The 15,592-nt window shown below is 46.0% G+C and overlaps 1 protein-coding gene across 1 annotated transcript in view; it reads right to left on the minus strand.

Annotated features, from left to right (window-relative positions):
- Positions 1-5,912: 5,912 nt before the first annotated feature.
- Positions 5,913-15,592, minus strand: part of COMMD2 (COMM domain containing 2) — a 37,131-nt gene continuing 27,451 nt past the window's right edge. The window contains exon 5 of the mRNA XM_029616316.1: positions 5,913-6,692. Within this exon, the coding sequence (XP_029472176.1) occupies positions 6,495-6,692 (198 nt within the window). The 3' untranslated portion in view covers positions 5,913-6,494. The remainder of the gene's footprint in view (positions 6,693-15,592) is intronic.

Consider the following 15,592-nt stretch of genomic DNA (forward strand, 5'->3'; position numbering starts at 1 on the left):
AGTCAAACAAGGCCTGAGAATCTTCTTAAAATTATCCACTCTTTTACTTTTACTGCTACAAGCATTGCATCTACCCCTCTATAAAATTGTGCTTTTATTAATGCTAAAACTATTGTAAATAGATCTCCATTAATTTTTTATTTACTCTTGGATTTCAAATTAAATGTTTTATTTATTACAGAAACCTGGCTGCATACAGATGATGCTTGCCCCCAAACTTTGACTTTTTTTCAGAAATCTAGATGTAAGAAAAAAGGAGGTAGATGGAGTAGCAGTAATTTATCATGATTTTAGACAAACTTAATTTAGGTTTAGAATCATCTACAAGAATATCTTTTCCTTCAAATTAATAAATGCAATATGTTTAATATTTTATTAATTTATCAGCCACCTCCTGCATGATTAGAAGTTCTCATCTTTTAGTACTCAGATAATTTAATGTTCATGCTGATAAGCCTTTCTAAAGTGTTGAAGAAAAACTTCTTTACGATGCAGGATTTGACCTTAAACTAGCAAGTCAATTTTTTTGACACAGAGGGCACATGTTAGATTTAATTTTTAACATTCAGCATATTCAGAACCATCCCTTAAATCTGTCATTTTCTTGGACTGATCATTATATGGTCTTTCTCACTTTTTTAATGGAAATTTCCTCTCTCTCAAGCAACTAAAACTCATGTGCCAGTTAGGAAGATGAAATATCTTAGTACTTCTGATTTGGCAGCTTGTAGAATAAGCATTCACTGCAAGATCAACATCAGCTGTTGGCTGCACAGGGAGTGGAATGGTCAGCAGAAAAAGGGAAGTGATATTGCATGTCTAGGTCCCTGGTGAGATCTCACTTGTTATACTGTGTACAATTCTAGAGACCGCAACTTCAACAGGATAGAGTCGGTCCAGAGGGCGGTTACTAAAATGGTCAGGGGTCTTCATTCTAAAGCATATGGGGATAGACAAAGATCTAAAATTGTATCTAGAGGAAAGACGAGATAGGATAGAGAAGGCAGTAGAAGAGGACTGGAAGGCTCATCTGCATACTGCTCCTAACATCCCCCGGGAGAGGAGTCCAGAGGTCACCGCAAGTGATCCAGGGATTGAATTCCACAGCTTCCAGAGGCCCCGCACTCTTTGCAGTAGAAGAGGACCGGAAGGCTCAGCTGCATACTGCTCCCAGCATCCCCCAGGAGAGGAGTCCAGAGGTCACCGCAAGTGATCCAGGAATTGAATGCCACAGCCCCAGCTTCCAGCGGCGCTGCACCCTTTGCAGTAGAAAAGCACCGGAAGCACGCACGCCTAATGGCTTATGAATCTCAAACCCTTCAATTAACTGAGTGAAGATCAAGTTAATGGTGGTTAAAGAGGATTGGTAAGTATTGCTTTGGGAAATCTTTAGACTTAAAAGTTTGATGAAAGGTGAAACAGAGGGATATATTCTTTACAGTTTGTGTGTATCTGAGGTAATAAGCCAGCCAGAGATAGTTAATTCTAGTGTCTGTCTTTCCCACCCACTCAACCCTTGATTTTTAAGCAAGAGACTCTTTCTCATAAAAATCAATTAGGGTCTTATCTAAATCATACTATTGTACCAGCCCTTATTGAAAGTTGAATCATCCCCTTGTAGGACACTAGCTGATTAATTAGTAAATTCATCTGTAAATTCAAAGTACTCTAATTCCAACTCCCTTAGTATTCTAAATGTTATGAACGCTGCTGCCCGCGGGTTTCCCCCGCGAGCAGACTCACTCACCAAGCCGTGCTGTTCTTCACCCGACGCGGCAGTCGGGCCTTCAGTGCGGCTGGAGCCGTGGTCTGTCCTGCCAAGCGGCCCGGAGGCCGCCCTGGATCCTATTCTGCTCCGTGGTTGGAGCCGCGGCCTTCCTGCGGGGCTGGGACCGCCCCCAACGTCATCAGCTTCTTCACGGCGCTAAGGTCGCATCCCCGGGCTCGAGTGGCAGCTGGAGCCGCCCCCAGGGTCTCCCACAGCGGCTGGAGCCGCTGTCTACGTCGGGCCTGCGTCTCAGGCCAGTCCTGCTTCTTCTGCACGCTGACGTCGGTGCAGGCCGCTGTCCGCAGTCCTGCACAGCTCTCCTGCTTCCTCTAGGCGTGCGGCCATGCCTCTTCACTGAATTTAAAGGGCCAGGCACAGGAAGTGTGCTGGCCCCACCTTTGAGGGGACTTCTTGCCTTAGCCCTATAAAGGGCTGCTTCATCAGTCTGTTCCTCGCTTTGCATCATTGTGACTTCCCTCTGGAGGCTCCTGCCTGCCAGAGTCTTGTAAGGTCTTCTGTTCTTCGTGGAGCTCCTTGTCTCGTCTGCCTTCTACCACCTCTTCATGTCTTGGTGTTCTGCCTGAGGTCCCGGTCCATGTTTGATGTCTCGTTATGATCGTCTACCTCCTGATGTGCCTGCCTTCCAGGATGTTCTTCCCCGTGTCTTCGTCTGGTGCTCCTGAGCCTTCTGTTCCTGTAAGCCAGTTCTCTCGGATGGTGTATGCCCGAGAATAGGGTGGCTTGCAGGTGGGAAGTGTCCCTGTGCTCCTGAGCCTCCGTTCCTGCCAGCCTTGGGGGAAGCTTCGGATGACACTGGCTTCGTCATTGGAGTTCCTCCTTGCCTGGGCCTTCCCTGCGCTGTCCCGCTCTCCTCGTGGTCCGCGACCAGCCTGCAAGGGCTGTGTAGGGTGCACAGTGGGACAGGGTGGTCCGCGACTCAGTCCCGCGGGTGGCCCGAGTAGGGCACCCTAAGAGACAGTGCCAATGTCCATGCCTTGTGTTTTGCCTGTTTGGATGTCAAGTTCCTCGTCATGCCCGTGATGCCATCGCATCAACTAAGTGTTTTGTCAGCGATGCCATCGCATCGACCATAGTCCTGTGTTCATGTCAAGGCCTCCATCTGCCCTCAACCTCAGGCCAGGTCTGCTGCTCCATGCTGTTCGCAGCAGGTCCGAAAGGGCTCGGAATGGTTGGAGGACCATTCAACTTCCAACATCCTTGGATCTTGGCCTTGGGAGCTTGCAGGCCTGGCAGAGGGTCAGTCCGTTAGCCATGCGAAGCCACCGTCAACCCTCGGCTCGGCCCTGAAGGTCAGGGCCTGAGCTGAGGCCCAAGGGCACACAAAACCATCAGAGTGTAACAGAATGCAAGGCCTTAGAGGCCGTTCCGACTGCTACACAACAGAATGCAAGGCCTTTAGAGATCGCTCTTGACAGAATGCAAGGCCTTAGAGGCTGGTCCGACTGCTACACAACACTAAACTTAACTAGGAACTCAATAAAATTAAGATAAGGCAGCAGTCCAGCAGCAAGAGGGGGGCTTTCCAGCCTTTTGCATTGAGTGTCACATGTATGATTTTTTACCCGCCGGTGAGAGAATGTATGTGTGCACTTGGTGCAAAGAGCTCCTGGCTCTCAGGGAACGAGTCCGATCTCTGGAGGTTAAAGTAGCAGACTTGGAGGAGCTGAGGCAGACAGAGAGGTACATTGATGAGACCTTCAGGGACATAGTAGCCAAGTCCCAAATCCAGTCTGGCAGCCCCAGTGCTGCCTTGGATCAGAAAAGTCTACCAGTAGGAGAACATCACCCTGGTGTAGCAAGAAGTGATCCTGTAGCAAGGACCTGCTCTCCAGGTGATGTATTGTCCTCTCGCACTGAGGATAAGTCACCCAGTGTTACTGCCCAGGAGGGAAGGGTTAGGCCAGCCATCATAGTTGGTGATTTGATTATTAGAAATCGAGATAGCAGGGTGGCTGGTGGACATGAGGACCGCCTGGTAACTTGCCTGCCTGGTGCGAAGGTGGCAGACCTCACGCGTCACCTAGATTTATTTATTTAAAATCCTTTCTATACAGTCGTTAAGTTATATACCATGGTTTACAGAAAGGCACATATAGAATTATGGGGATAGTATTTATTAATACTATCTATAAAAGTGCCATTAAAGTCCAGTAACATAGTTTCATAATAAAGACTGCAGGGTTAGTGCCCAGTAGGGGCCAGTCAAAGTTCCATGATTGGGCTCCATCCTGTGATGTTACTCATATGTGAGGACTACCATCCTGCTTGCCCTGTGAGAATGTAATAAACTAAACTGAATTCACTTTTTGTAAGATTATTTTCTTGGTAGGGTTTGACATTTTTGTGCTGCTCTAGCTGTGAATACTGTTGCTAACAGGAAAATCCACCAATGGCCTTTATCAAAGAATGTTTTGTCGTTCAAATGTCTCATTGTTAGGCTATTAATATGAAAATTGTATGAATTGTAACCTATGAGGATTGTCGTTTCTGTTCTGTGTAAATGTTTTTAATTTGATTTTTAGTTGAAATGTTTTTTTATGTAACCTTGTAAACCGATATGACGGCACCCACCAAATACCGGTATAGAAATTTTAATAAATAAAAATAAATGCTTTAGGCGGTTAAGGTTACAATGGTTTGGGAGACCTGCAGAAATGCAGTGTTCAACCGATTGCTTCCCACTGATCCAAACTTCTCTCTCAGATATTTCATAAGCCACATCCATACTGTAAGGTGATAACTGGGTAAGTGGCACTGTCTGTGGCAGTGACAGTTACATGAGATAACTGTGTTAACAGCTGAGGTTCCCTTACCATCGGCTCAGGACTTATGTTACACAAGAGCACTAACATTAGAAAATAACTTAATTCTATTTGAATATTAAAAAACAAAACAAAAAATTCCACCAGTGACAGAATTCAGCATACATTTACTGTCAGTTAATGCCTCATAAATCAGGTCACAGAGTAGCCAGTGCTAACATTGCATTACCCAAACATAGGATGTAAGCTTCTGCAATTGCAGTCTTAAAAAAAACAACCAAAAACGAGTAGAAATGTAGAAACCCATGAAATCAATCACAAGGGATTTTTTCAGTTCCATCCACTGCTACTAGTTTTCCTCCATGGATCCATTGTCCACACTGACTATCCTTTCCTGTCAAGAGGAGATCCTGTACAATGGTGTCTTAGTGATTCTTTTTTTTTTTTGGCAATCACTGAGGCAGAGATTAAAATCATAAAGAGCCCCACCATTTAAAACTGAAAGTAATGTGGTGGCTTCCGTGAAGAGAGTTTGCAGTTTTACTTCAGTCACAGCAGATAGGTGTCCACATCAGAATCTCTGAAGACTGGTCAGGTCCTATAAAAAAGCACAGACTGAACTACCATTTCATCCCCAGAAGTGGTCCCTTCCAGAATAGGGCAGAGACCTAATGGCAGGACAGTGTTGGGAAGCTCTCACCGCTGCTGCCTGTGTTATCTATTCGATGGATAAAAGAAAGGACTTTAGACTGCACAGTCCCACAGCCCTAGTTGTAATTATAATCTCATTCGGCTGAAAGCCAAAAACATGTAAATGAGGAAGATGCAGGGGAAAAAACCCAGCTGGCAAATTCCATAATGTTCCGGCTTCTCTAAAATGCTCTAAGTTTTCTGAATTTTTTTTTTTACTTTTTAAACTTTTGCCAAGCAAAGAAAATTGCAACAGTTTATAAGATTGGGGCAAAAGCTGGCAATAGGGTTATTAAATGCAGAACCCTTGGAACGAATAGGAAAGCAAAACAAGGATAAAAGATATGCACTGCTACACCAGGCCTGGAGTAAGCTTCCAAAAGGCCAGAGGCATTCAGGAAAGTCTTGGTTGTCAAGGAGGCCTTGATTTGGGAGAGAACTTCAAAAACAAAGGCCCCTATTCTACAGCATTCCAGAGCCAAGCATCTAGTGACATTTGGCTAATGTCATTTTTTCTATTGCTGTAAACCCCCCCCCAAAAAAACCCAACCCATATTTGAAGCAGCTGGGAACTATTTGGACCTCTCCCACAGAAACGTGCACCTGTATGTAATTATTCACATACGTATGTACTGCATAAATTAGGTACAAAAGATCAGCTTTATCACAGATGATGCTTTCTCCTGTTTATTGCTTTATAGGAAAATAAATCTTGATCAAAGCAAGCTCTGTGACATTAACATATTTACAGGAATCTACTGGTATCATTCTCTTAAACAAAAAGTAAGTAACTTCTCCAGAGGGTGTGACTCAAAATAGCAGAGTCATTCTGAAACCATCGCAGGGCTGTCAGACCTCACTATCTCCACACACAAGACACACATTTTGTAATGCATACAAAAAGCAAAAGGATAAGAAAACAAAATTGTTTATTCATAAAATTCTACTACTAAAAAAACCCAAAACCTATTTACAGACTATATATATTACAAAATACCATAATATAATTCATTTATATTTGAATTTGCACATCAGCATGTAATCAACATGACCTTGCTGCGTAGCAGTGTTAGCACCAAATTAATTTCAGCCTGCAGCTGTCATCTTGATGTCTTGGCACAGTAAAAGCGATCTGGTCCAGAAGTTCTTTGTACAACCCAAAATAAAACACTAGCTTTGCTTGGGTTCTTGCATTTGCTGTTTTAACACTGCTCCGTACTTCATTTGTTGAAATGTTTAACGTGAATTCTGTACTATTTGATGTTACGAACTATTCTTCTGCAGTGGCTTGTTTTCATTTCGCCCAAGGCTTCCTCTAGCTGCTGAATCAAGTGGAGCAGAGTGGCAGGGTCAGTCTGTAACACTTGGGTGCTCCTATCTCCATTCTGCTTAAGATGCAATTTAACAGTCACAATGGGCTTTATTTGCTGTCTCAAACTTCTGCTGGCAAGCTAGAAAGAGAGAAGAAACAAGTCAGCATTACAACTGCAGGAATTCTAAATTATTTTGCAAGAGCACTCCATGCTATGGGCATACGCATCAGCTTTATGTAATGTTGTACCACTGCATTTGGTGTATGATTTCCAGAGAGCTGAAGGCACAAAAACTCTGCTGAGGATATGTTCAGCATTACTGCATATTCCTTTTGTTATTAGATAAAACTGCAATATTGTTTTCTATTTCAAGGAGAGATGCTTTGAAGCAGCATTCCAACAATGCAAGTCAAAATCTCACTTTCAAAACACTATTTCTTGGATATCATCTACCAGAACACCAACTCATGGATTTCCACAGTGAATATGCATGAGATATTTCCATGTCTTGCACTGTTGTATGTCTCATGGATATTCATTGTGGAAATCTTGAAAAACATATAGGTTTGTGATCCTGTGTCCTAGGGAAGTACTTCAGGATTGTTTTGAGAAACACAGATCTAGCATGTAAATCATCTGACCAAGGAACTTGATGCTTTATAGCAGTTTCCTTGGGTACTTGCCAGGTACTTGTAGCCTGGATTGGCCACTGTTGGGCTTGATGGACCCCTGGAGATGGTAAATGTGGCAAGATTCAGCATAAACACCTGTATGACTTACTGTTTAATCATCCTGGCAACTTACTCAGCTCATCTCCAGATTTCTCCAGTCAGAAAATGTTAAATGAGATTGGTCTAACCTGTCCTTCACGTATTCCTCACAGATTTGCTGAAATTTCAGTAAACCTGTGAACAAGATCCTGCTTCTCTTATGTTAATACCTAGGCTTTCTGCACAGACAGAAACTGCTCTTGGCAGCTAGAAGCAGCAGCACACCTAAATGTAAGGCTGAACCAGACACACAGCAAGGGCAGCAGCCAAGTGAAAGGCACTGGAAAGGAAAAAGGATGCAGGCAAGACTCAGAAGTTTGACATTTAAAATTTAGGAAAAAGGAAAATCCTGAGCCAGTAAACTGGATTACAGGTTCAAGAATGTTTCAAGGCCAGCAAGACAGAGTAAAGGAAGAATGTGCAATGCCCAGGGTTCAGACATCACTGTGAAAAGAGTGAACAGGAGGAGACATTTAATCTTACTTGTTAATGTCCTTTCCTTGAGTCCTGCTAGACCAGTCCTTACCAGTGGGATTGTCCCACACCTCAGCTGATGGAGACACAGAGGACCCACCTTTTCTCCCCCGGGACATCATCTCTGACTATAAGGAAGGTTTGGACTTAAGCAGTTGCCAGTAAGCTTCTGTCAGAACATGGAGCTTAAAAATAAAAATCCAAACTCTGTATGGTTAAAAAATGGAATACTTCAATTTGAAATAGAAGGCATTCAAACCGCTAGACCCAAACAGGAGCAGAAGGCCCAAGAGAAATTAATAGAGTAGGATAAGAAGAAATGAGCCAGCCTGCTTTGTTTACAGAAAAAGGTCATACTCCTCTTGCCCCAAAGTGGCCTAGCCTGCAAAAAGGAGAGAAATTAAACTTCATGCCAACAGCCACTGTATTCCCAGGAGGGTACTGGACTGGTCTAGCAGGACTCAAGGAAAGGAAGTTAACAGGTAAGATTAAAAATGTCTCCTTCCTTATCCTCTTGCTAGTCCTTACAAGTGGGAGATGTCCAAGCTGATACTAGACCAGGTGGGAGGAAGACAGAGCTGCCCTAAGGACTACTGATCCAAATGCATCTGCCTTAGTTGCACAACAAACCAGTAACAAAATAATGAAGGGATAATCAAGCAGCCATCTTACAGGTTTCTTCTTGGGCTATTGGCCATGAGGACACTTGGGCCCTTGTGAAATGTGTACAGAGCAGTGCAGGTGCTTGTTGACCCTTCACTAAATATGCCAATGAGATTGTTTCTTTAATCCATCTGGCTAGCGAAGCCTTGGAGGCTGCTTTCTCATTCCTAGGGCAGTCATAACACACCAACAGCTTGTCTGTCTTACAAAAGGAGTTAGTCATCTTCAGATATCTAAGGAGCTTGTGACAAATGTCTAAGAGGCAGAGCCTGCTATTCTTACCTTGGCACTCACCACCTCAATGCTGGAAGTGAAAAACTGATTTAAATGGAAAGATGACATTACCTTAGCCAAAAAAGACAGGACAGGTCGAAAGGTAACAGAGTCAGGTGAGAAGACTAGATAGGGATCTCTGCAGGACACAACTAGCAATTTTAAGATATGCCTAGTGGAACAGATAGCCACTAGATAGGTAGTCTTTAAAGAAAGATCTTTTAGGGCGACCTGCTTCATTGGCTTAAAGGGTGGGGCCATTAGGGCGTTGAAGACCAGACAGATCCCAATGAGGGATCACAGGTCTGAAGAGGGAGTGAATACGCTTCACGCCTCATAGGATGTGCACTACGTCTGAAGGCGCAACTACTGAAAGGCCCTTAACTGGACTTCTGTATCAGGATATAGCCACAACTTGTACTTTCAGATAGATAAGTGCTAGGCCCTTACCCAGGCCTTTGAAAAGTCCAAAATACAGGATTTCTCCAGGGGAAAAGTGAGTTCTTCGCAAAAGTTCTCAAAGAAGCTTCATAGCCAATAAAGTAGGATTCTTGCAAGTCTAACATGGTTGCAATAACTTGCGGGGAGTATCCCTTCCTGCTCAGACGAGCCCTTTCAAGGGCCAGACAGTAAGACAAAATGGAGCTGAGTCTTCCATTGGTATTAAGCCCCGTCACAGCAATCCACACTTCCTGGGGAGATGCACAGGGGCCCCGGATTGTAGCCTAATAGAATCTTTTTGGCCAATCCAGTGCCACCAGGATTACTTTGATCTGCTCTCCTCTTCACTAACTTGCCTACAAGAGGCCAGTGCAGAAGGATGTACAAGAGCCTGTCTTCCTCGGTCAAGGCATCTATGCCGCTGAAGCCCACTTCTTTCCACCAGCTGGAAGACTTGTCTGTTTTGGAGTTCCCTCAGTTTGCCATTAAGTTCATAATGGGATACTCCATCTATCTACTATCAACTGGAAGACTTCCTAGCTGAACTACTTCTCCCCAGGATCTAGCCTGTTCCTGCTGAGAAAATTAGCTTAAAGATTCTCACTTCCAACAATGAGGGGCATAGAGATTAAGCAAATTCTATTCTGCCCATCTGAACAGCAACCCTGCTTCCTGTGCCACTATGGGGCTGCAAGTGCCCCATTGCTTGTTCACTTATGTCACTACTTTGGTGTTGCCTGAAAGTACCTGGCCTACCATCCCTCTTATCAATGGAAGCATTGTAGGGCTAGCCTGATAGCTCTTATTCCTATCCTGTTTACCAACCAGGAATATTCTTCCTTGGTCCAGTAGCCCTGAGCCACCTGCCCTAGACAATGGGTTCCCCAGCTGAATGTACTGGCATCCAAAATTACAATTCAGTTAGGGATTCCAGATCCATTCTTTTCAATAGGTTCAAGGGCCTCCTCCACCATTCTAAGCTCCTCCTTACCATGAGGGGCACTAGCAGACAAGACTTGTAATCTTGGAACATGGGGGACCACCGAGAGAGTATGGATGCGTATGAGCTCTGGCCCACAGCACCAGATCAAAAGTGACTGCCTTAAGGTCCAAGACCTGGAGACAATCCCTTATCCTGAGTGCCCATTGAGATTGGAAGATTAGTACTTGGGAGATCAAGCCGTCACCATCTAAGTCAGAAAAACTTGTCCCTTATCCTGGGTGCCCATTGAGATTTTTGAGATTAGTACTTGGGAGATCAAGCCGTCACCATCTTCTAAGTCAGGGAAACCTGTCCCTCTGCCTTGGTGAACTGGGTTCCTAAGAACGCTAGAACTGGGAGGAGCTTAGCCTGCTCTTTGAATAATTTACCTCCCAGCCTAACCATTCCAACAGCTGGACCACTGTGGCCGATGCTAGCTGACTCTCCTGAATTGACTTGGCTCTGATGAATCGATCATTTAGATAAGGGTGCACCATTATGCCTTGCCTGCAGAGAGCTACTGCCACTATTATTATCACCTTGTTAAATGTTCTTGGGCCATTACGAGGGCAAAGCGCAGAGCCCTGAACTGAAAATATTTTCTTAGGATGAAGAAGTGAAGGAGACTCTGATGGGGTTCCCAGATGGGAATATGAAAACAGACCTCACCAGAACCAGGGAATTAAAGGATCTTTCTTTTCCTTACTACCGCTATGATAGAACAAAGAGTGTTCATTAAGAAATGGGACATGGAGATTCATTCCAGGTGACCAGTTTCACCATGGAGTTTCTCACGGGGGGGGGGGGGGGGGGGGGGGCGGCAAGGGGAAATTAACTCATATTGATTATGCAAATAAAGTCATAATTGTTACTCCAGGATAGGGCCTCCCAGCCAAGGATCCCACCCATCCATCCACACTGCTGTAAAATAAAAGAGAGGGCTCCTCCACTCTTCCAAATTTATAGTATCAATTACTCCAGAATACCCCTTTCTTTCCCCTTCAACCCTCCACCACCTTCTCCACCCCTACCCCAAGATATCTCAATTTTCTCCACCTCACTTCACACATGGAAAAACCAACTCATTCTAGAGAAGAGTAAAATAAACTAGGAAAAGAAAACCCCCAAAAAGATACAGCTTGCCAAAAACAACATCTGAACCAGTGTTGTATCAATATATAATACATTCAAGCCCTAAGATTATGGAAATTGAGCAGTCTGAATCATAATAAACTATGGCAGATCAATCTTTCTGCCTCAATCTTCTCAAGGAATAGCATGCAGATTATGCCGCCTTTAGCCCCTAGTAAATCTTAAAGTCTGCAAGGATTGACTCAGTCCTGACTGCACAAGGGCTTTGATAAACCAAATATTTTGCTACTCCTTGTAACCTCTTGTATCAAAAATACTGGCAAATTTGTTCAAAAACAAAACTTGAACAACCAAGAACTACAACAACTACAATCTACAGCTTCATGTCCAGAACAAGTATTATTTATACAGCCGCATAACAAGGCTTGGATCTCACCAAAACAAAAGTTAACTGTCTACCAAATAAGTGCCTTCTGTAAGCTCCCTGACTCGCTGGAGCCACAATTGCATCACCAGCTCTTTCGAGAGCACCACTGGGAGGCAACCCTGTAACCAAATGACAATGTTTTACATGGGAAATCACCAAAAGCAACAATGAACTGCAACAAGTTACAAATTTACAAACAAAAGCTAAAGCTGCTGTAGCAATAGGCATAGTAGCAATCACCTACTGGTTTTCTCCTGAACTGCAGTCAATGGGTTACCCATTAAGCTGAATTATTATTCAGTTTGTAAGTTTCTTCTAGCTGGAAAATATAAGCTTGGGCCTCCTTCGGAGTGTTGAACCATGAAACACTGCCATTAATAATTACATGCAACTTAGTGTCAAGACCAATAGTTCTTGAACCGCTGGCTGTGGAAGCTGCAGGCTGGAGCCCTTCAGGGAGAGCTATGCTGGCTCTGGAATGCTGGGGGAAGTATTATTTCTATCCTCCAGGTATTAGGGAGTGGGCCATATCTAGTGAAATTTCATTGGCTCAAAAGATGACGCATCCTTGGTAGCACGCCTGTTTAAACTCCTAGCCAGCAGAGAGTTTCTACAGGCACAATGAAAGGAAAATTATGTTTCTTACCTGATAATTTTCGTTCCTGTAGTACGAAGGATCAGTCCAGACTGCTGGGTTATGCCTCCCCTCCAGCAGATGGAGTCAGAGAGAAAACTGAACGCACCCCCCAGATATACTGGTGTGCCACCTGCCAGCCCTCAGTATAATGGATAACAAAGCAGAGAAAAAACACCTCCGCCCACTTAGCCAATTAACCATAGCAACTGTCTAGATCAAGCAGTAACGTTAAGAACAGTAATCGCCTAAGCGCAAAGAATTCCTACATTATGAAAACGCAAAGCGCAAACTAAGCAAACCGCAAATATGAAACACTATTTCCCAAAAGGTAAAGACGGATAGTCTACTTACCGTGTTCCAGTGGTACAGCACAGTGAGTAAAAAATATCTCGAGCGGACCCCCTTGTGCACAAAATAGGGCGGGCGTCTGGACTGATCCTTGGTACTACAAGAACGAAAATTATCAGGTAAGAAACATAATTTTCCTTTCCCTGTACGTACCAGGATCAGTCCAGACTGCTGGGATGTACCCAAGCCGCCTTAAATGGGATGGGACCCCGAGAGTCCCTGCTCGAATCACACTGCTGCCAAAAGAATCAGCCGACGGCCCACGAACATCTACTCGATAATGTCGAGCAAAAGTATGCAACGACTTCCAAGTGGCAGCCCTGCAAATCTCCCAGCTAGAGACCTGAGTACTCTCCGCCCAGGAAGACGCCTGTGAACGGAGAGAGTGGGCTTTAAGCCCGTCCGGAACGGACTTACCACACCCAATGTACGTGGACGCAATCGAGGTCTTCAGCCAGCGGGCAATAGTAGCCTTAGAAGCCTGTAAACCCTTTTTGGGCCCTTGCCACAACACAAACAGGTGATCCGACCGCCGAAAATCATTGGCGACTTCCAAATAGTGCAAAAGCACTCGACGAACATCCAAACGCTTCAAGTCGGAACCGTGAGAAGACTGCAGCTCCTTCTCCGAGAAAGACGGCAAGTCCACAGACTGATTAACGTGAAAAGCCGATACCACCTTAGGCAAGAATGAAGGAACCGTACGTAACGACACCCCTGAGTCAGAGATACGCAAGAACGGCTCCCTGCACGAGAGCGCCTGTTGCTCCGAAACCCGACGTGCGGAAGCTATGGCCACTAAGAACACCGTCTTGAGGGTGAGATCCTTTAAGGAGGCTCGCCTCAGCGGCTCAAAAGGCGCGACGGTGAGGCCCTTGAGTACCAAATTCAAGCTCCAGGAAGGACAAGGGGCTCTGAGAGGAGGACGTAAGTTTCGAACACCGCGCAAGAATCTGGCCACGTCCGGATGACACGCGAGAGAGGATCCCTCAATCTTTCCTCTCAAACAACCCAGAGCCGCCACCTGGACTCTCAGAGAACTGTAAGCTAAACCTGTCTTCAGACCATCCTGTAGAAAAGTAAGGATATCCGCTATCACCGCACGGCGAGGCTGAACTTGGGCGGTCGCGCACCAGGAGTCAAATACCTTCCACACTCTGGCATATGCAAATGTGGTAGAAGGTCTCCGCGTGCGAAGCAAAGTAGAAATAACCGGTTCTGAATAACCTTTCTTTCTCAACCGCCTCCTTTCATAAGCCAAGCTCGAAAAATACTGGTTCTTGACGAAGAAGGTTCGGAAGGTGGCCCAACCGTAAGGGCCCGTCCCTGGCGAGATTGACTAGGTCTGAAAACCATGGTCTTCTTGGCCACTCGGGAGCCACTAGAATCACTGGACCCTGATGGGATTCTAGACGCCTTAACACCTTGCCGACTAAGGGCCAGGGGGGGGAACACATAGAGTAGGGTGTGACAAGGCCATGGAATCGCTAGCGCACCTACCCCCTCCGATCCGTGTTCTCGTCTCCGGCTGAAAAAACGCGCTGCCTTGGCGTTGAGCCGAGTTGCCATCAGGTCCAGTCGCGGCACTCCCCATCGCCGGGTGATGAGACTCATTGCCTGGTCCGAGAGCTCCCACTCCCCGGGATCCAAGGACCGACGGCTGAGATAATCCGCTTGAACGTTGTCTACGCCTGCGATGTGAGTGGCCGCGATGCGGGCCAGGTGGCGTTCCGCCCAGGTCCTTAACAAGGACGCTTCGACCGCCACCTACTGACTTTTCGTGCCGCCCTGGCGATTTATGTATGCTACCGTGGTTGTGTTGTCTGCCAGGACTCGAACTGCCCGACCCCGTACCATTGGCAGAAGCTGACGCAAGGCGAGGCATACTGCCCTGGTTTCCAGACGGTTGATGGACCAAGAAGCCTGGCGATGGGTCCATGACCCTTGTACCGCAGGGGATTGACAGACTGCTCCCCAGCCGGTCAGACTGGCATCCGTCGTCACTATGACCCAAGGGGGGGGCTCGAGGTCCACTCCTTGCAAAAGATTGTCCGGGATCAACCACCAGCTTAAGCTGGACCGCGCCGGCTCGAACAGTGGTAACTGCACACCGTAATCCTCTGATTTCTGGTCCCAGCGAGAAAGGAGAGCCCTTTGCAACGGCCGCATATGAGCAAAAGCCCACGGCACCAGCCCCAGAGTAGACACCATATGTCCAATGACCTGCAAATAATCCCAGGCCGCGGGTAACTGGAGATCTAGAAGCCGCTGTACCTGAAACATCAGATGCTCCATTCTCTGCCGAGTCAGAAATACCTTGCCTACCAGGGTATCGAAACGCGCTCCCAAAAAATCCAACCGTTGACTCGGGAGCAGCTGGCTCTTCGCAAAGTTGACCACCCAGCCTAGCGACTGAAGCTGCTGTATCACCAATCGGACTGCCCTGTTGCACTTGGTCTTCGATTTCGCCCGTATGAGCCAATCGTCCAGGTAGGGATGCACCACATTCTCATCTGAAGCGGCGACTACCACAAGAACCTTGGTAAACACTCTTGGAGCTGTAGCTGGGCCGAAAGGAAGGGCACAAAACTGGTAGTGTTCTCCCAACACCATGAATCTCAGATATCTCTGATGCCGCTCCCGGATTCCGATGTGAAGATATGCCTCGGCTAGATCCAAAGAAGCCAAAAATTCTCCCTTGTGGACGGCCGCAATAACAGACCTTAGAGTTTCCATGCGAAACCGGGGAACGCGCAAGGCCTTGTTTACTCGCTTCAAATCCAGAATGGGACGGAACGTACCTTCCTGCTTTGGGACTAGAAAGTAAATGGAATAGCGGCCCGTTCTAGTCTCGTCCGAGGGAACGGGTAGTACTGCCCCGAGGGCCCGAAAGTGGTTCACCGTTTCGGCTATAACAAGTTGCTTTTCCCG

This window comes from Rhinatrema bivittatum, chromosome 9 (genome assembly GCF_901001135.1).
Source record: "Rhinatrema bivittatum chromosome 9, aRhiBiv1.1, whole genome shotgun sequence".
Classification (NCBI taxonomy): Eukaryota; Metazoa; Chordata; class Amphibia; order Gymnophiona; family Rhinatrematidae; genus Rhinatrema; species Rhinatrema bivittatum.